The sequence below is a fragment of the Syzygium oleosum genome, unplaced genomic scaffold (genome assembly GCF_021117445.2).
Source record: "Syzygium oleosum isolate NSW1041296 unplaced genomic scaffold, Sole_v2.1 Sole_v2.27, whole genome shotgun sequence".
Taxonomy (NCBI): domain Eukaryota; kingdom Viridiplantae; phylum Streptophyta; class Magnoliopsida; order Myrtales; family Myrtaceae; genus Syzygium; species Syzygium oleosum.
Window position 1 is genome coordinate 565693 of NW_026607511.1, and position 21246 is coordinate 586938.

Genomic DNA, 21246 nt, shown 5'->3' on the forward strand with positions numbered 1-21246 from the left:
GCGTTTAGAAGGGCAAGAAAGTGAGTCAAAACATCTATGCAATTCGGAATTAAACAACACATGAAACAATACTGAAAGAGACGGGATCCCTTTAGGTCCGTTGCCGAAAAGGATAAAAGATTTCGACGAAGCTCAACAGTTGGAGCGTTTATCAGCTCAGATAACCGGCTACCTACTATTCTACCATAAATTTCAGATGAATCTAGTAATCAGCCTTGCACAGGGATGAGGACTTAAAGCTGAAGTACCCGAATTCGCTCGAGGAACTGCGTTGGTTAGTAGGGGTAAAGGGTTCTTGAGGGAACTAGAGCCCCATAGCCTCGCTTCGAACCTTCATGCCAAGAACCCTCGCGACGATGGCCATTTGTGAAATGGTAGACACGGAATCCATGAATATTATCGCCGAAATATTGTCCAGCATATCTGTCTCCGTTCCTGTAACAACAGCATATCATTGACACAAGAAAAATCAGGGCATGAGCACCAGAGCAAAAGATACTGTTGAATAATTAGCCCAATGGTTATGGTCTCTATCGTCCTCAGATCTTCCAAGTTGAAAAATAAACAGAACACCCAGCATATGCGTGCGCTTTTGTGTGTAGATCATCAACCAGAGCCCAGAGCACATGATGATGAACATTCACTCTTCTATAATCTTGAGAAATCATATCCAAAATCATTGAGGACACACATATCCTGAGGTTGAATCCTTTGGGGAAAAAGCCCCAGATTTGGACATGACAGGATAAAAACGATCACAAACTTCCAGATCACAAGAGAACCTATCTAATTTGCTCAAACAACAAATTAACCATACCACCTGTCGCAGACCTACACAGATAGAAATCAAATTGTAATGTCCTATATCTACAATCAAAAGAGACTGAACCCAACAAAAAATAAACATGATCACATCCAAATCAGAGGCAAAGAAACATACACAACAAAGAACAGAAAAATATCTTCACCTGAAATAGTAACACCCAAGTCCATGGTTGACCCCAGACTTGAATTCCCCAACATAGCAGCTTCCATCAGCACAATTCTGCACCCCAACCCCATGGCTCTGCCCTTTACATCACTCTCCAGCATATGAATCCACCCAGTGTAAAACGTATACACGCCAAACCTGTGCCGAAGCCCATCCCAATGCTGCCAGTGCTACTGGCTCCTACAAGCCAAACTCTTGATCCCGTACCCGTCGTACTTGCCTTCGATCCAATCCCCTTCTTATCACCCATTGACGAAGTAAGCACCCATCACTCCCATTGCACCTCCTCTTGTGGAACTCGCCCTCGTTGTAATCCCCTTTGCTGTAGAACTCCACTCTCTCACAGATTATTTTCTTCTTTTGCCTCATCGTGGCCTTGGCATCATTGCACTTGAGTTGCCGCCAATGAACCACTGGACGCCCCTTGCGTTGCCCCGCGCGAATCCTAGCCTCTTAGTTGAGGCTGTACAGCTGCTTAATCCTCAACAGGTTGCACTCAATCTGGGGCTTGTTCCTGGAGACAAATAAGAGCGTGAAGGCAACAAAGATGAGGGCCAGGAGGAGGTCCTCCAAGTCCGTCATTGTCGGGGCTGCGTCCCGCCTGGAATTGAAGAAGCAGATGAAGACAATGGAGAAGGCCAGTGAGGCGATCCGACCGGATCAAGCCGGTTCCGGTGGGGCAGCCGCCTCCTCACCTTCTGTACCTCTTAAACCGAATCACGCTGCTGCGACTGGTGTTGGTGCTGATAGCAAGAAGGGAGCAAGTCGTCCTCAGCAACAGCAGAAAAGTTACGGATGGAAGACTGGACGGTCAAGACGAATGGAGAAGCAATGACTTTGATCTGGTCAGCGCTGATGACTGGCTCTTCTGTCCCTCCATTGTGGAGCTCACGTTAGTAAAGTACTATACGGTTTGCCAAGTATGGGATGTTAACAATGATAAGCAACGGAATGATCATTAATCGATTTTCCTGTAAAATGCTAGAGCTACGGAAAATTTGAAGGACTCTGCTTTTTATGCCATGCATGTGGCGAAAGTCTTTGCAGCTAAGAGTTCAATGTTGTGTAGATCTCTTGTGGTTTGGGCAGCGCTTGATCATTGGATACAAATATGTGAACCTGATTTCCCAATTCAATCCAGCTACAGCCAGCTTGCTTTTCTGCTCCACTCCCCATTATCGATATCCTTGCCTTCTCCGCTTCATCCCAATTGCCAACCTCGGCATTTATGTTGGATGTGAGTACATAGTTTGAGGTTTTATTGGATTCAAGTTCTGAGAGCTTCTCAGCCGCTAATTTGGCAAGTCTTAGATTCTGGTGCTTCCGACAAGCTCCGAGCAGCGCACCCCACAATCCAGCATTTTCTTTAGTCTCTGCATCACAAGCAATTTCAAATGCTTCTTCAATTTTTCCTGCTCGAGAGAACAAATCCACCATGCAAGAATAGTGTTCAGCTAGAGGTTTGATGGCGAACACTTCCGTCATTTTTCTGAAGTATTTTGTTCCCTGATCAATCAGTCCGCCGTGACTGCAAGCAGATAAAACTCCGATAAAGGTCACCTCATCGGGAGTAACCCCTTCCAGAAGCATCTGTTCAAAGAGCGCAACAGCTTCATTTCCATGACCATTCCAAGCATATCCAGTGATCAGGGAATTCCAAGAGATAACATCAGGATTGTCCATAGTTTCAAACACAAGTTGAGCGAACATCATATGTCCGCATTTAGAATACATGGCGATCAAGGAATTGCAAACAAACAAATCTCCAACATAACCACTTTTTATTACAAGTTGGTGAAGTTGCTTGCCCATCTGTACTGCAGCAAGATGGGCACTAGCACTGAGTCCACATGCAAAGGTTGAATAATCAGGTTTTATTCCCGTCTTACACATGCACACGAAACTCTTCAGAGCATCCAAATATAAATTGTTTTGAAGGAAACCTGTTATCAAAGAATTCCATGAAACTATGTTTTTCTCTTTCATTTCCCTAAATATTGCAAATGCACTGTCCATTTGTCTAGCTTGAGCATAACCTGCAATCATAGTATTCCACGTTACTGCATCTTTCTTTGACATTTGATTGAACAGGTCCAAGGCTTTGTCCATCCTTCCAACTTGAGCATATCCTGCAATCATGGTGTTCCAACAAACAACATCACGGGTTTCAATCTGATGGAACAGTTGACCAGCCTCATCCATTCTCTGACTTTCCACATATCCATGTATCATTGCTGTTTGGGCTGCACTGTTTTTGAAGGGCATTTCTTCTAAAAGGTGTCTTGCTTTGTCAAGATTACCAATGCGAACAAATCCATTAATCGCAGTAGTCCATGACACAGAGTCCCTTTCTGGCATTTCCATAAACAGGCTCATGGCCTCATCCATTTGACGGTTATTGATATACCCTGCAATCATTGCATTCCATGAAACCGTATTCCTCCTAGGCATTTCGTCAAAGAGTCTCCTGGCCTCCAGAACCCTTCCGTTTTGCATCAACCCACATAAAATAGTGACCCAAGAAACAACATTTGGGTCTGGAATCTTTCTAAAGAAGTTCCAAGCAGAGTCCATGTCGCCCAGCTGAACAAATCCATCTAGCATTAAATTCCATGACACAATGTCTCTATCCACCATTCCATCAAAAAATCGTAATGCCGAACGCATTTCCCGATTCTTTGTATACCCCGCAAGCATCGAATTCCATGAAACTAAATTCTTAACCGGCATCTCATGAAAAAGTAGCTTCGCCTCGTCGAATTCGCCCTTCTTCGCATAACCCGCTATCATGGCATTCCACAGAACAACATCTTGCTTATCGGGAACCAAATCGAACAGCTTCCTCGCCCTCTCAAGCTGCCCGCTCCGCACAAAGCACGTTACAACCAAAGCCCACGTATGACGGTTCCTCTTGCGCATTTTCTCGAACAGCTGGTAAGCTTCCTCGGTCCGATCATTATGCAGGTACCCGGCGATCATGGTGTTCCAAGAAACCAAGTTCCGGTGCGGCATTCCGTCGAACAGCTCCCGGGCATCGCGGATTCTGCCGTTCTTGGCGTAGACAGAGATCATGGAGTTGTACGTCACGGTGTTCTTCTGGGTCATACTGGAGAAGACATCGATGGCTTCTTCGACCCGGGCCGATCGACCCAACTGGGTGATCTTCGAATTTTGGTCGAAGAGGTGGCTCCCTTGCTCTCCCAAGGCCCTCACTGCCCTTCTCATGATGCGATGCGAATCGTGAGATGTTCATAGAATGATTGTACTGCTCGCAAGCTAGTCCTTAACTAGCTCTGCTGCACTGACATCACTGACGCTCCGAGGCTCTGTTTTTTTGGCTCGTTGGAAACATTTCTCTATAAATAATTGAATATATTGTTTGAAATAATTTATCAATTTAAAATATTTTTATTATCGATAATAATACATGATTAAATATTATTGTTGATGATAAAATTATTTTTCATTCGTGCGTTCTTGTAAGCGGCACCAAGTAATTGTTTTTAAAAAAATATTTTCTAAATAATTTATTATTCGCAAAACAAACGTAACCTCTTCTTAAGAAGTTGTTTACCTCGAAATAATCAGAGCATGCATGAAGATCAAGCGAATTTGGAAAATACAATAAAGTAAGCACAAGCATCTAACCAAGACTTTTGAACTTTCAGAACGATATGATGTCTTTCAGTTGCTTTCATGTGTTTCCAACTAATATAAGGCTTGAAACGGTGAGAATGTGCTCGTAATGCGATTCACTTGAGACCATACAGCTACAATTAAACAGGGGCATTGTTAACCAGTGTCGCCGAAGCACTTGTTAAACATTCTTAATGAGAAAACATTCGATTTTCAAAATATTGATCGTGCATAATACGGAAATTGCAATTCTGGAAACGAGGACCGCACGCCACTTTTCCAGTACTTAACGACGATAGCCATACTCAAACTGCCCTGCAAATCAATAAGCTTAAAGGGATAAAGATGCATTGAAGCAGCATTCTCCTCTTTGAAAAATAATGAATAGTTACGTCGGAGTGAATTTAAACGCGCGAAATAAGTTCAATATGGGCGTCGTGCGCAAATAATAATAGGATCGCGTTTCTAATGACCATTAGTGTATACATGTATGAACCCACTGGACGACTGGACGACCCTTCAAGATAGAGCATAACATAATGCCTCAGCACTAAGACCTTTTCCAGCAGCAGCAGCAGCAGCAGCAAGAAGATGAATAAACTGTCCGCTACCTCCCAGAGTAATCCCCAAATTTCGTTCGAAGCTCCATTCGCTTCTTAAAGGAAAGAAAAGAAAGCTACATCACTTGAAACAGATCAAGTTTCCCACTTGATTTTGTTTGCATGACATTTGATTATATACGCGCTATCCTCTACCTCGAAGCTGTCCAGAACTCTCTCAGTAGTTTTGATTATATACGCCTCTGCTGTACCGGTTTAGCCTTGTGGTGCCTCAGTAGTTGCAGGCGACAGATTTTCCAGCCTCTTCGGTCTTCAGTTGTGGTCCGGATCTGCTACTTCTTGTGCAGAGGTAGCACCGGCGGATTTCCCAACAAGGGCACCGTTCTCGGGATCCTTCTCACAACTTATGAAATGACTGTCTAGATCCTCGGACGTCTGAAGCTCTCTATCATGACCTGCTCGGGCTTCTTTCTCATTGAAGTGATTTCCTGTTGCGGCCTCTTCCTGGTTCTTTCCAGACGTTTTCTCTTCAGAGGCAGTTGATAAAGAGGACTTCTGTTTCCCAACTAAGTCACCTGCTTTTACCTGACGAATGGTGAAATCATAACATATGTGAAAGAATGCAAACGCTTTGGAAAGCAACTGGGTGACACTTCAAAATCTGATTTTGATGCTAAAAGGCTAAGGCAGTGACACTGATCGGAGAGAATGTTTATCAAGGAAAGAGAAATAATCACCCACTGTTCAGGTAGTTGACCCTTTCAGAAAAATGCCCAATCACTCTTGTAATCTCTTCTACTTTTACACCTTATAGCAACATAATTTGGGTTCATGTTGGAAAAATAACTCTAGCAAAGACGTAGCTGGCCGAGACCTGATGATGAAAGCTCCTAGTGGCTCAATTAGTAGGTGAAGTGTAAGATTACCTAGAAACAGGCAAAAGATGTACAAAACGTGATCTTTAGCAACAATTTAATGAAAGCTTACTTAGTCTCGGGACTACCTCTTTTTTAGGCCACTTGCCATCGAAAATCCGCCATGTAAGACTGTCAACTTTCCAGTGCTATTGTGGTGCAGAACGTTTTTCAAACATTCCTACTAAGCTGAAATAAAAAACTAGGGCATCTAAATATAGTGGTCTAAGACCACTCAGGCTTTTGTTGTGAATTTTCGTTGTTAGGAAACAACTGCATTAGATTATTATCCCATTGGCATCACCCATCGAGTGCAGCAAGTCAAACAGATTGCAAAACACGTGAGGTTTGAGTACCTGCAGTGGCTTCATCACATTAGATTCTCGACCATCATTTTGCCTGACCTCATCTTGAGCTTGTAGCTCCATAGAATCTCGAACAAGCTGACTCAGAAATGTTACATCGTCGGACATCACACCAAGCCCTTTCAAAAGCTTAGAGCCAAGCTGTAAACTTGTCTGCAGGAACAAATGAAACTCGACTTAAATTAATTTCTCGCACTATAGTCAAGAGCATACAAATTCATAAGAAAAAAGTATATTAGTAGTTACCTCAGACTTTTCTAGGATAGCATCTGTAGCTCCTGCTTTCTTCAAATCCAGAAGATGCGTAACGTCTTGGGCCCTCGCGTAAATTGGAATCTGAAGTGAAAAATGAGATAACTACTAAAGTGAGACAAAGAATTACCTTAACTTGAGAAGTGATTACAACAGGCAAGCACAATATAGGTAGAAATTATATGATGTCCACAAACCGAGAACTAGGAGGAACGTATATTGAAGAAGCTGACCACATATATGATATTGACATGAGAGTCATTGTCACTAAAGATCCAGAAATTTTTTTTCTTGTTCCTTGAAGGCCCCCATGTTCATGAATTAATTTGATTTCAACCAACATAGAAAAAGAAGAGGGGCCTAATTCCTCCATTTAGAACTCTGAGAGGCTAGGTACACATGATTGGCATTCCTCTTCACAAAAGTCCATTAACATCTTCTAGAGTGCCATCGCTTTAAAGCAACATGATCTAAAATACCGGCTTTGCACTTGTATTATAAGGGCGTAAGAATAGAAGGTAGTACAAATAATTATGTAGGCGTGGACTCGGACAAATCAAATGCATGCACCTAAAAATACATGTAGAGAGAGAGAGAGAGAGAGAGAGAGAGAGAGAGAGAGAGAGAGAGATTACAGCTGGGAAGGCAAGTCGAAGCCTTTGAACAGCCTCTATCGTTCTCTTCCGTCCAGTGTACATCACCATGACAGCTTTTGGAGAAGCAATTCCAGCAGATTGCAACACAGTTGGACGTGATCCATCTCCGTAAAGAATAGGAAAACCAAGCTTTCTAGATGCCTGAGAGTTCAAATAGAAGATGAATTAACCTAAAAAATTATCAAAGCAATACTAACTTCAGTATGTCAAAAGATTAATTAATTAAAAAAATTATCAAAGCACTACCAACTTCAGTATTTCATTCCGAAAAATGGAAACTAGTACATCAGTAAGAGACAAATCCAATAGGACAGAAGTTCACTAGTTTCCTTCTGATGAAAATCGCAAAATTGAAGATATCTCGAAAAAGAGAGAAACATGACAGGATTTTCAGACACCAGCAAATGTGGATCTAAGTATATGACCTGAACAAGTACAGCAAACACCAAGCAGCTGCACAAGCCCAACAGCATTTACCAAAACGATTTCCCTTTCAATGGGTAACGTAGCATCTAAATTCAATGGAATCGTTTGATCCTAAAGACGAACGATCCTAAAGACGAACTTCTAGAATTCCACGGAGGATGTGCCATTTCTTGGTTCCATCTAGTCATTAATTTGAAAATTCTTCCAGTTTCACTCTCCTAAGGGAAGTTACAGTTCATCCTTTCGGATATGTCAAAGTCAGTATCTCTGGCTGCGGTCCGAATTTCCTATGCAAGGAAAATCCACCCTTTCCAGTGAAAAATGTGTTTCTTTATGATCCTGAAGCAAAAAGCGGACAGATGAATATATGCATCCGATGGATCTATTTGACCATACGAACATTCCCAGTATGTCATTCACAATAAGCTTATAATTATATGGGCCCTCAACAAGTCCAACTTGTAGATCCCCAGGGCCCCCCTTTGGGTCCATCCTTGCTCTTTGGCAACTGGAGAGGCAACAGAACACTCCACCCCCCCCCCCCCCCCCCTCCCCCCTCTCCCTTCAAGAGCAGCCTGCTACTCTTTATCTAGTTCTCTTTCCCTCTTTTCTTTATTATTTTAATTGAAATAGCTTTCTAATACTTTATTTTGGTTTTGGTTTTCTTTTCCCTAATAATAAAAACTGTCATATCAGAACATCACATCGGCATACTAACAGTCTAGCAAAGATCATGCAAGTAAGAAGGCTGAATTGACAGAAAGGAAATCCGGATGACAAGTTACACAAACAGTACAAGTTAGAGCACCAAAAGTGAACTTATCCCAATTCATTTTGAGTGGAAAAGCTAAAAATGTTAGTGCTCATAGATACTACATTACTTAATCAAGACAACAATACTGTTACGTGATTGTCTTGGATAGTTTATTTATTAATTGCAGAAACTATATTAATCAGCTATTAGCTTTGACAGTACTGAAATCTATGTTTGACAGTCCTCTATTTCCTTCTTCAAAACAGTATGTGAAAGTCCTTCAACGACTGTTAGGCTTGATCAGCTTTGTGTTAACAGCCTTCTTATTTCATCAGGGAAATTATGAAAAGGTAACTAACCTTCACTACAGCAGGATTGAGATCAAAAGCAACATAAGGCCAACCAGACAGGTCACCATCAACTCCAGAAGCCAACGGAGCTGACAAGAAATTGGCAAGGACCTGCATGGATAGAATTTATAACCATGGTGTATAAAAGCAGCCGAAGTGGTAATTTAATCAAAGGAAGAACTCGATGCCCAAATCATACCTGACCCATCTGTCCGAATCCAAGAATCACAACAGGATCCCTAGCATCGAAGCTTGCAATCTCCATGACTTTCTGCAAGAATACACGTAAGAGTTAATCTGCAGCACAACCTGCGAAATTCCATCAGTGAACTAAACAAGCTAGCCCAGGCTATCCATTCAGCTGACTAGCGATTTGTGTTAATAAAACCATCGAGACTGGAGTTGGCAATCTGGCAGGTTGAGTTAGTTCGAGATGCAGGGTTAGTTTCAGTTTATTAGATAGAAGTCAGTTTCGAATTCTGATTGCAGAGGCTTAGTTCCATAAAATTCATAATTACGTAGATTTTGCAATATAATACATATTTTCAGGAAATGAACTGACAAGGATCTCAAATTTTGGAATTAATTCATGATCATGATTTAGTGTACTTCGATCAGATAGATGTTTTTGGAGTTGGAATCAGGTTAGTTTGGGAAATCATCTTGACCAAGTTTTGTCAGGTTTGGTTATTGCATTTTCAAGTAATTCAGGTTTCATGCAGTTGACATATTGGTCAAGTTGGCTTAATATCAAATCAGAATTTTGGCCAAATTTCTCGGGTCAGATCAGCTTTTCCCTCCTTTAGTCAAGACATGAGAGTGAGTTAAGGGGCTCGAAAAGAATATGAATGTTGCCTTTGAGATGATTTGTATAAATTTGTTCCTTGAGTTTTGTTTTTAACATAAAAATTTTCACTCAACAAATATAGTTTTAGTAGTTCAATAAAGAACGATCAATTTTCTAAGGCATAACACGCAAGTTGCAGTTTTATGAATATGCACTGGTCACGAGATTAATCGATTGATCCGAATGACTAGAAAGGCAAATGAGAGAGACTAATTTAGATGTTTTTATAAAACAACAATCGTTAAATATGACAAGAAGAACGTACTTCCTCAGTTTCAAACTTGTCATCAATAAAATCTGCAGCCTTCTTTCCAACCTCGTTAAGCAAAGGTGTTAATGCCATTGACAACACTACGACTATTATGAGGAGCTTGTTCAGCTCAAGCGGCAGCACCCCAAGCCTGGTCAGGTGGTAAAGAACTTTGTGAGCCAATGACTTCAAGGGACCAGCCAACAAGTACCCATAACTAACCTGTTTGCCAAGGAGAAGACAACAAATCCAAACTCCCCTCCCTGTGATAGGAGCAATCCTATTCTTACGCTTTCTTGTAAAGTGAGTCCAACACGGGGACCTATTGCTGTTATAATCAGGGTCTTGATGAAGATTAAACCCCCCAGGAGAGCAAGCACATTGGGCCACTCTCGCAAAAGCAGCTGCAAAGTAAAATTTTCAGTTGCATTGAAAGAAAAATATGCTTGCCATTGTTGCAATTCTCTTTCAATGGTTGATGTCTTTTTAAATTCACAGAACAAGCAATGCAAACATATGATCAAAAGGCTTACTCAACTCATAAAACCCTAAAAATTTCTCAACTCAGAAAAAGTACCAAGGTCCATTGATGTTCTCACAAGGAAATTTATGATTGGGTCAACCTGGTGCCAAAAGTTTAAATTCACAGAACAAGCAATGCAAACATATGATCAAAAGGCTTACTCAACTCATAAAACCCTAAAAATTTCTCAACTCAGAAAAAGTACCAAGGTCCATTGATGTTCTCACAAGGAAATTTATGATTGGGTCAACCTGGTGCCAAAAGTTCAGTAGTGTTGAATCCCAATTCAACCAGTAGAATGAAGAGATCTCATAGATATGCCTTCATGTACACAAACCAGAGAACTATTTGCGAACACAATGATGGTGAGAAGAACATTTTCCCACCTCCATATCAACGGAAGTCCCCGTAGTCACAAAGAACAATCCGAGCAGTAAGCCTCTAAATGGTCTGATATCTGCTTCAATCTGTGTCCGAAAGTTGGTTTCAGCTAACAATGCCCCAGCCAAAAATGCTCCAAGCTGCACATAAAATGTTAACATCTCGTAAAAATTTCTGAAAGAGAAGTCACTTCAGAGTATAAGGCATTTTGTGGGTAGGGACACTTAACAGTATCACTAAAGCCTAACATTTGGGTGAGAAGGGAAGTCCCGGCAACAGTCAACAGGCAAAGAGCAACAAAAGCTTCCGAGCTCCTTGCTTCTGCGACAACCTGATGTAATGAAGTTAATTAAGAATAGAAGTTATTTCAATTTTTCTTACTATTGAAGAAACCCTGAAGCACACCTCAAAAACTCGCCTAAGCAGGTATTTTCCTCCGAGAGAAAGTAAACCAAGACCACCTAAAGCCTTTAAACTTTCTTGAGCAAGCACAGGCCAGATGCTTTCCTCAACCAAATTCTGCAAAAGAAGAGTCAGATGACCATGAGCGAAGGTTTGATAAGCTGAATAAAGTGTCTGAAACCATTGAATCCCCAGTGTTTACAGTGATGACACTAAAAAAGACTTGAGTTACACTCTCAATGAACTAAAACAACAAAATCAACTCATGCAAAACATCAAAAAGAGGGGCGAAAATGAAAAAAAGCTGTCTTCAACTTTTTCTTACTGTCTCGTGCATCTCAGCCTATAACCATTCCATCTATAATCAATTTTCTGGCTTATGAGTTCTACTCTCAGAAAGAATGCTACTTCTTACTATTTGTTCATATTTTACCATATGAAGATTCCACATAAGTAAACCCTAGAAATAGAAACAATCAAGCCAGACATGCAATGTACCCATATGCACCCACCCAAATTCACATGTAAAAGTGGACCCAAGCATAGGCTGGTCTGGTCACAGCCTGGCTACTGAAATTTTCCTAGTGAATTTTAAGGAATTTTGAAAAAAATATTTCATGTCGCCCCTAAACTAATTCCCCCCTCCCCGAGTAAATCCTGCCTCCTCATCATGCACAAGGAAGACCTCTTACACACACACAGCAAGCGAGAGAGAGAGAGAGAGAACCTGGCTCTCCAGCACCGGAAGGATAACTAGAAGAGGGACAACAGCGATATCCTGCAAAAAACAAGTCATTCGACCCGAAAAAGTCATGCACCTCTACTTAGCATGATATCCTGCTTGTGAAGTAAAAGATTGAAAAAACTAGTCACATGCTAAACTAGCAGCAAAGAAAATCTCATATCATTAGAACCAAATCTAACCTGTAAAAGAAGTATCCCCAGAGTTGCGGAACCAAATCTCGTTGCCAGCTCACCTTTCTCTGCAAGAAGCTACACATTATTTTTAGCAAACTCTTGAAACCTGGAAGATTGATTTCTAACGAGCAAATGCTCACGAGACGAATAAAATCTGTACAACTATATCAAAGAAGCATCAATAAGATCATATTATTCTGCCATCAGCGGTCACAAGAATGACTCTGACGTCACACACTGACAGGACAAAAAAAGAAATAAAAATAAGAGCTTAGGACAGGGAGAACAAGTTCATGCATTATATTCTATGTATCATCTTCAATTACATTTTTTAGTGATAAGTATCTAGTAAGGTCTCTATATTGCCATACCATTCTATGCATTCATCCAACCATAATCTCATAATTGGCAAGAAGTAGGGCAAAGTCCAACTGTATGAATAACGAAAAGTGCATATACCAAATAAATCATGATTTCTGAAAATTTAACTACCTGCAAGACAAAAGCAGAAGAAGATAGAGAGAGAGCAGCACCAATCACTATTGCCTCATCCACAGTTCTGATGTTCACCTGCAATTTACAAAGTTTGGTCAATTAAAAAGCAACACAAGGATCCACAGTATGGACCTTGGGCAATCCCAGTGCGATAGTTTTTACAATTTAAAAGCCAAAGCAATCTTCAGCAACGGTGCAATAAAAGAATCTTCATTATTTAAGATGAAGCACTTTCTCCATATTCTACTAGGTGACGGCTTCATAAGTAGATAGGCATGAGCACCAAAAATAAGCAGTCAGCCTGCTGAGCAAGTACTCAAGCCTACCATTCAAATTTAAGGCAAGCTTAAGGTGAGCATAATAACAAAATCTTTGAAATTTAAGAACATGAGAAAACATTTAAGGACCCACAGAAAATATATATGTGAGTGAAATATTGTGCTGGAATGTTTGTGACAAATGAGATGGTTTTAAGACACAATATACAAGCATTAGCATGAAGCCACGTATTGTGGTAGATGCAATATATTGTTACTCCGTCGACAACATACTCACCAAATCTGGCCTTGAGTGGAAAAGGAACTCTAGAATTTTTGTTCCTACAGCTCCATTAGGTGGAAGTTCAAATGCCGTGAAAGCCAGAGTGGATAACAAGACCTTTAAGGTGAAAACAAATGGAATGTCAAAATGTGATATGACTCTTGAGAAAGAAAGTAAGATGCCGAATAGTAAAAGGGATTGGACCTCCAAAGTTTCACCTCAAACTGTAATTCATGCAATGTTACAACACTTTACCTGAGTCAATCCCATGCCAAAGGCGAACTTTGCAAGAGCTTTTAAGCGTGCAAGTGATAGCTCCAATCCCATCTCGAACAGCTGGAGAGGAAGATGCATGGTTCTTTCATGAGTAGAGTCATGTCCATAAAGAACATGATAGATGAGATATATCTATTTACATGCGTATCTTGCTCCACTGGTTAATAATAAAGTTGAATATCTAGAGGGAAAAAAGAAGGAAAATAGTAAATCAAAGCCACTTATTAAGTGGAGTCACATGGATCACCATGTTGGAAGTGCTCAAGATCTTTCTTCAAGATATCACCTTAGTGTTTTTGGCTCAAATTACCAAAACGAAGACAGCAGATGGGAAATCATTGTCCCTCCTGATCTTGAAATGCAACACTTGCCAGAAAAATTCAAGACAACGCATTTCCCAACTTACTATCATGTCTAGAATATGAGTAAGTGATAAGTTGCTCACACTTCAATTAAAAACACAAAAATGGACAATTCCAACTTCTTGACATAGGAATGGTCACTAATGGAGGTGGAAGTTTGTGCAATCAAGCTAAGGGTCAGTCTTCTTGATGCGCACTCCACACCCTAGACCCAAGATGCAAACAATAGATGGGACTTGGATATCTATTGAACGTATTGTGTCATCCAATTAAAGAAATTAGAAGCTTGATTGAAAGAGAAACATCGCGACGTATCATTACTTTCACTTGTTCCCTTGCTGCTAAGTGAGGGTGGCCACACTTAAAGTAACGATTCTTTCAGAAAATAGTGACTAATAAAAGTTAGAAACATCATTAATTGCGACAAAAAGAAAAAGATGATACAATAATTCAGATTATCGGCAGAGAGAAACTAGCTTACCAGGAAAAGGATGCCCCATTCAGACAGCACTTTGACATCTGTGAGATTTCTTATAAATCCAAACTGATTAAGTACAATTCCGGCAAAGAAGAAACCAAGTATCTGAAGACACAACAATAGCTCTTAGACCAATCATGCCTCCATCCATATAGAATCTTGCAATAAGAGACTTGAATGTTTCAATTAAAAAAGATCAGTTTATGCAGGTATGCATGGTCTGTTTGATTGAGGACAGTCGCAAACTGGTTCACATGCTGTGAAAACAAAGATTCTGATGGCCGTGGCCCATAGCACAACAACCTCCTAAGTAGGTGGGACAGAGGAAATTAAAGGAAGCACCTTGCACTTTACCAACAATTATTGCTGAAGTCAGGCTTATATCAACTAACGACCTAAGTGGTTAATATTCTTCTTTCCCTTTGACATAACATAGTGAATTTTAGACTTACTGTTAATGTACTCAACTAACAAACATGTGCGTGTGGTCAACGCATGAGGACCATTGGTAGGCCCCAACACCAAAAGAGATAAGTATGAATCAAAAGGTATTTCTTACAGGACTCGCTTTGAGTAACTTGAATGTTGGGACGACTGCTACAGTCACTGCTAAAAATGTAAGAGTATCCATTCCCAAATCATTGATGACATCAACAGCACTAGCGACATCAATCGTCGCTCGTATCCGTGCTCTTCCAGAACGGCCCAGCCTATAATTGCCGCGACGAAGTTGCCTCTGACCCAATCTTGAGGAAGTCAGCAAACTTATATATTCACAGGTATCTCCTGAAACAAACGAGCGGCGACCAATCCGATACTTTAAGGCGAAAGGTGGCGCACGGACTTGCTGGCTAGAGGAATACGAATTCTTCAAAGAATGTCCACAGCCACATGAGATGGGGGCAGCGAAACCATGCTTCACCATGCCATATCCCTGCAAGTTGAGAAAGGGGTAACACATAGCATCACTTCAATCAACCATGGTACCGTCATAGCCAAGAATGATGCTAATCTATACGATGCTTATAACACACAAGTGGAAGAAACAAAGAATCTGTATCGTGGGTCACTTTACAAACAGGAGCATTCCTACATCGGACTGCTCGGTATGCAAAAGAGATCCCAAGCAGCACTGAGCAGTCGAAATAATCATATGGAACCAACCCATCTTCCGAAACACTCACAGCCGTTTCACACGGCGGCCCCACAGGCGCTTGGGCAATCCTAAGGCGGTTTCTGGGCACAAATTCTCAACGACCCCAAGAACAGATGCTCACAAAAAAATGGACGAAACAGCCAAGCAAGCGCGCGCAGACGGGTGAACCCAGAACCGGCAAGCGAAGAGGGTACGTACCCTCGGGACGTGACCCAGGTTGAGCGGTTCCCACATGGCGGCAGGAGGAGCTCAAGCGCATGCGGGAGCTCCGCACCAAGAACCGATCTCAGCTCTTCGTGGGTCGTCCTCCCTCGCGAGTTTTGAAGGGGGGCGGGGAGCGAAGGTGAGGCTGTGACGAAGCCGCGAAGCAGGAAGCTAGAGAGCGAGAGAGAGATTGTGGAGGAAATGCGAGCGCCCGCGATGCGGGAGAGAGATTCTTTTGGATCCTTGCTCTTCTTGCCTGGATGGATGGATGACGATTTCCGCCGCCGGCGCTGACGTGGCCGCCACGTGGATTGTTGCGTATGTTGATAGCGTGATGATATTTACGGGAACACCCTTTGAATGAATTTGAGATCATGGATTCTGTGCGATACTGTTGTGTAGTTAGAATCATTGAATTCTAACAACGTAATGTAGGCCGTCGGATCAATTTCAATTTCAAAAAAAAATTGGGCAATTGGGTAAATGGGCTTTCAATTTTGTACGTTGGAGACTTAATTGATAAGAAAAATAACTTGAATGAAGAGATAAACCCACTAGTTATTGGTAAATAAATAGTTACTTGCATAAGTCATACGCCGCATTAGAAAGGTTACTTATTATGACCAGTGATGTATTCGAACAAACTTTTGTCTATGTAAATTACTAACCACACGCAAAAGTTCCTAGGTTGGCAATTGCTTTTTTCTCATGAAGAATTAAGGGTGTGCAAAACGGACCGCCCGAACCGGGAACCGTTCAGACCGAATCGAACTGGTCAATTAGGTTCGGTTCCTAGGAGTATCGGTCCGATTTCCAATTTCTATAAGTAAAATCGGTGTTTAAACGGTCTGGTTTCCAGTTCTATAGGGGGAACCGAACCAAAACGACCTATATCCTAAAATCACTTATAGTCCAAAGCAAATAAAGAATATCGCAATTGTCTATATCAGGCAGAACCTCATCTCACGTCAAAAAGAGTAAAATTTGCAACTTGCAAATGTCAGTATACATCAACTTGATTGCCTTCACTGCTTGGCATTTTTATTTCTCCCAGTTGCCAGGGGATCAATACTTCTTCATTCCTTTTAAGCATACTGATATCATGTATGATTGAGACATCTCACCGGAGAATTATCACCCACTCGAAGAGTAAAAAATAAAAATAAGTAGTAGCTAATAGTAGTCTGAAAAGTACTTAGATTAAGCATATTGGAAAATCATTTATTTGTGTCCAATTTATTTTCACGTCATCAAAACAAATTATTTACACATTCCGATGTTCGAGAAGCGACCGAATTCTTCCGCATGTCAATAATTCAATGGCAAGGGTCGTAAGTTGCTTTTTACCCTAACAGGGAGCCTAATAAAAATCCTATCAAAATTTCATAAGCGCAACAAAAGGTTAACTTTATTACTTAAATGTTTGAAGTTCATTCCATTATACGTATATAGTGATTGATTACATTAAGCACAACCTTTTCACCATGTCACGCATTAGAACAGTTCGGCAAGAAGCATCTGCAAGATGATAACAAGAATAAAGATTTTGACTTTTTATTACTTGAGAGATGGCAGCAAATATGCGGTTTCGATCCAGATCGAGAAGATTTACAGAAAGGGCTTGATGTACATAGTGTGGAGATCGGAAGCAAACAATCTAAGATGACGATAGCAGTTGAAGGCCGCATCCGGTGAATGAACTGTCTTGCTGCAGAAGTTCACTGGGAAGGATAAGAGTTGGCGGGAACAAACTTGAGTGAAATACTATTGACGCAATGTCGCTCGTCGGTCGGTGTTGGGAAGCCTTCGCCCTTGAACACGTGACCCAGATGGCCGCCGCACGCAGCACAAGTGATTTCCGTCCTCATGCCATCTGGATCCAGCTGAAATCACAGAGCACGCCCAATAAATTTTTCATTTTCACCGTCCAGAAAACCCCACAAATACAATATGGGAGATGACATGAAGAGCGAGCCTTCATAGAAATCAACTTAGTAAGAATTGTCTGTCAATACTCATGACCAACACGTTTAACTGATGAGCAAAAGAGAAAAGAAACTCACAATGCAGTTTATAGCTCCTGGGAGACCCTCGTAGAAAGCAGGCCAGCCGCAGCCGGAGTTAAATTTAGTTGTGGACCTGTAAAGAGGAGTCCCGCATCCTGCGCAAGTGTACACCCCCTCTTCAAAATACTTGTCGTATTCACCCGTGCCTGGATATCTACATGTTAGAGGAACAGCAAAAAATGAGAAGGATCAACAGATCAAGATAACACGTCTTTGTTCTTTTTTTTTTTTTTTGGTCACACGTCTTTGTTCTTAGATAATACATTAATATATATGTGTGTGTGTCCAAGATTTACCACACATGATACCCCCCGATATCAAACCAGAGAAAGAGTTGCTTGTTGTACAAAAACATAGCAGAGGAGGCATCGAAAAGTACTCATTTATGCTCCTTTATTCTCCATTGGTTTATTACTAGAATTAGAAAGAGGATGAGATTGCGTTCAAAAAGAATATATATATATGAGTCTTCAACTACTTGCATTAGGCTTGGCGACTTTTAAGTCCTCTCTGATCATTTCCAAGCCGTTAAGAATAGTCAAAGAGGATTGTTTGTATGTATAACACCTCCACAAGCTAATACTATCCAAAACCACACGAAAAGGATTGTTTGCCCGAGCAATGCGTAGTACCAAACTGAAGTCCATCAGGTGCACAAGGTCATCAAATGATTGATTACTAAAGCACGAAAGCCCCACAAAGAGGGTTGATAAGAACTTCAGATATCACGATCAGCCTTAAGGGCAATCGATGGTAACAGTACGATCATGAGAATGACAAATAAATGATTTTCTAAAATGCTGCAGCACTAACATGAGGACATGATTCTTAGTGCTGAGATTCTCTTGAAAACAGGATTAGGAACTTCGTCCCTTGATCCGTCATATATCCTGCATATGTCTATAATGTATTGAGGACGTGCTATGAGCTAGTAGTTTAGGAGCTTGACTACTGGCTCTGCATCGCTTTCTTATTTTAAAAGATTAAGAGACCCTTCAAACAATCAAAGTAAAATGAATAGAAACAAGATACAGAGATGTACAGAAAGAGCATTACACAGAGGGAATGCAAAAGCATTACAAAAGTCAAAATGGAGATCATTCTGGACTGACTTCCACTCCCTTACACAGATAGACAGCAGTTGTTTTGAGAAACAAAATTTTTAAAAAAATAGCTCTTCAAAACACAAAGATTCGAACCAACTGATTCTTTTGAGTTTTTTTCTGTCCAAAAAGTCTGGGATGGCTTGGTTTTCTGAGAGTCGCTTTTTGGCTCGAGGTTTAGCTGTGACTTTGATTAAATCAAATGATGGAATCGTTGACATAACAATATCTATAAATAACCCTATGATTCACACTTTAGGGTGATTTCGACACCTCTTCACCTTTGTTTTGATGAACAGTCAAAAGCATAAGACTTCATAAGTAACCAAGATTTCGGTACTCATGTAGCAACAAATCCTTAGCACCCAAAGGAACCTAAAGAGGCCGACATATTTACAAACAAAAACCAAGTCTTTCCAAACACAGGACAGTACCAGAGAACTTAAGTAATAGCTAACACAGCTCATTCCCACAAAAAAACCCAGGAAAATATAACCCTCCCCAGCACCTCGAAAAACACAGAGAACACCTGCATTTCCTCAGTGGGTTCTCCAAATAAAAGTAATTCACAAAGAATCCACTTCCTACACACACCGCTCAACACGCTAGAAATGTGCTGCACTCAAAACCCATTTCCGATTCAACACATTACATCGTCGCACAAACTTGCGAAAATCTTTCGCGCGGTCGCATAAATAGACAGCCCGAGACAGCCTCAGTCGAACAGAATTGTGTTCCAAAGCTCGCTGCTCAGTGTCCCCGAGCTTCAAGGAGACAGCATGGCGATTACGTCACAAACGAGACCAACCCAACTCGAACAAATCCCAACCCAGTACGGAAAGTGAGGCATCAAGAAGAGCAGGAACCCAAATAATCCAGCAGAAACATCAATAAATCCAAAAAGAAAAGAACTTAAGAGAAACCAAAGGAACTACTAACTCCGTGCCCTTCAGCCTCAGGATACGGAACTGCTCCGGCGACAGGACCGCCTGCCACTCCTCCTCCGACTTCCTGACCGGCCCGGGCGCGGCCATGGCCACGACGACCCCGCCGCGGAAGCCCCGCCTCGGACGGCTCGACCAGCCGAACCCCCGATGTGCAGCGGCGGCGGCGGCGGCGGCGGCGGGGCGAGGCGGGGGCGACCTCGTCGAGCAGGACGCGAGGCGGGTCTTGAGGAGGGAAGGGCGCGGGGGGAGGAGGGTGGAGAGAGGGGGCTTGGCGGCGGCGGCGGCGGCGGCGGTGGAGAAGAGGAGGATGGACTTGGCGGAGGAGGAGAGTGGCGAGAGCTTGAGAGCTTCAAATCCCATTCTTTCTTCTTCTCTTTTTGGTGATGCCAAGAGAGACAGAGAGTCTCTGTCAAATGTTTTTTGAATGCTTCAAACCGCAATGAGATTAGTGAGGGAGAACGGGGCCACGTAAGAAGGTTCTTGCTGCGGCAGAGGGCTCGGGGTAGGGGCGCTAGTAGCAGGAGGGAGCATGATCCGGGTGAACAGTTCTCATCCCAGAATCGGGAAACCGCTCGTTCGGGATTTGGTTCCCGAAAAATTAAAATTGAAAACCGTCCGTTGATTCCATGAATCCACTCGGAAACCGGACCGCCGGTCCAGGAACCGATCCCGCCTGCCAAGGACGGAGAGTCAAAGACGGTGAGGTAAGCATCGATCGAGAAGAGTGAGAGAGTGAGAATAAGCGTGAGGCGAAAGCGAAAAAATGTGTTTCTCGGCTTAATGTGAAGTTATTAGCGCTTTTAGTTTAGGGGTTTAGGATTTTTTTTTTCTTTTTTTAATTAAAAATTAAATAAATATAATATATTATTATTATATTACCGGTTCCACATCTAGAACCGGGAACCGGATCAGTACCCACCGGTTCCAAAATATTGGAACCAGGAACCGGACCGGTTCCCTTAGGAACCACCGGTTCCGGTCCAGTTCCGAGCGATCTGGGCGGTTCCCGGTTCTTTTGCACACCCTAGACGCTAGTATCGTAAGGGTCGGGTTCGATTTCCGCGCTTTGCAAGAGGCAAAGTAATAGTAAAAAAGTGAGCAGAATTAGAGATAGAACAAATAAAAAAACAAAATTCTTGGTATAATAATTAGGCTAATTACACATTACTACCAAAGTTTTTAATTTTATTGCAAATTTCCCCTCCACCTTTCAATCCTTCGCAATTCACCCCGTGAATGTTAGAAATCGACTGCAATGTGTCCCTGGCGATGTCGACTCCGACCATATGTGTAGATCACGGCACACGACTAATTACACAAGGCAAATTCGTCAAACAAGTGATATAAATATAAAAAAAGTATTCCAGAATACATTGCATCCGAGAGCACGTCAT

The 21246-nt window shown here is 41.8% G+C and overlaps 3 protein-coding genes across 4 annotated transcripts; all 3 read right to left on the bottom strand.

The window, feature by feature from the left end:
* Window positions 1-1212: 1212 nt before the first annotated feature.
* LOC115684336 (pentatricopeptide repeat-containing protein At2g35030, mitochondrial-like) lies at window positions 1213-4325 on the bottom strand. Its single transcript, XM_056303265.1, has one exon. It carries the CDS (start codon window positions 4214-4216, stop codon window positions 2039-2041), a length of 2178 nt encoding a protein of 725 aa, XP_056159240.1. The 5' UTR covers window positions 4217-4325; the 3' UTR covers window positions 1213-2038.
* A 671-nt stretch (window positions 4326-4996) lies between these two features.
* LOC115684334 (K(+) efflux antiporter 3, chloroplastic) lies at window positions 4997-15960 on the bottom strand. 2 transcript variants are annotated; one of them, XR_008814586.1, is made up of 20 exons: window positions 15731-15960; window positions 14936-15310; window positions 14380-14481; window positions 13516-13596; window positions 13276-13377; window positions 12718-12795; window positions 12232-12300; window positions 12035-12085; window positions 11311-11424; window positions 11135-11236; window positions 10911-11045; window positions 10224-10405; window positions 10017-10152; window positions 9104-9175; window positions 8914-9015; window positions 7354-7515; window positions 6713-6802; window positions 6458-6619; window positions 6191-6290; window positions 5653-5772 (listed from the first exon to the last, which is right to left on the bottom strand). XR_008814586.1 is itself a non-coding variant. In XM_030609073.2 (19 exons), the coding sequence occupies exons 1-19, from the start codon at window positions 15764-15766 to the stop codon at window positions 5500-5502; spliced, it is 2424 nt and encodes an 807-aa protein (XP_030464933.2). In that variant the 5' UTR covers window positions 15767-15958; the 3' UTR covers window positions 4997-5499. The 2 variants fall into 2 exon arrangements, 1 of the variants encoding a protein (XP_030464933.2); XM_030609073.2 differs by lacking the exon at window positions 6191-6290 and having other exon boundaries at window positions 4997-5772; window positions 15731-15958.
* A 1305-nt stretch (window positions 15961-17265) lies between these two features.
* Window positions 17266-20261, bottom strand: LOC115684347 (peptide methionine sulfoxide reductase B5-like). Its single transcript, XM_030609082.2, has 3 exons — window positions 19845-20261; window positions 17800-17956; window positions 17266-17619 (listed from the first exon to the last, which is right to left on the bottom strand). Exons 1-3 carry the CDS (start codon window positions 20210-20212, stop codon window positions 17455-17457), a joined length of 690 nt encoding a protein of 229 aa, XP_030464942.2. The 5' UTR covers window positions 20213-20261; the 3' UTR covers window positions 17266-17454.
* Between the last annotated feature and the right edge of the window lie 985 nt (window positions 20262-21246).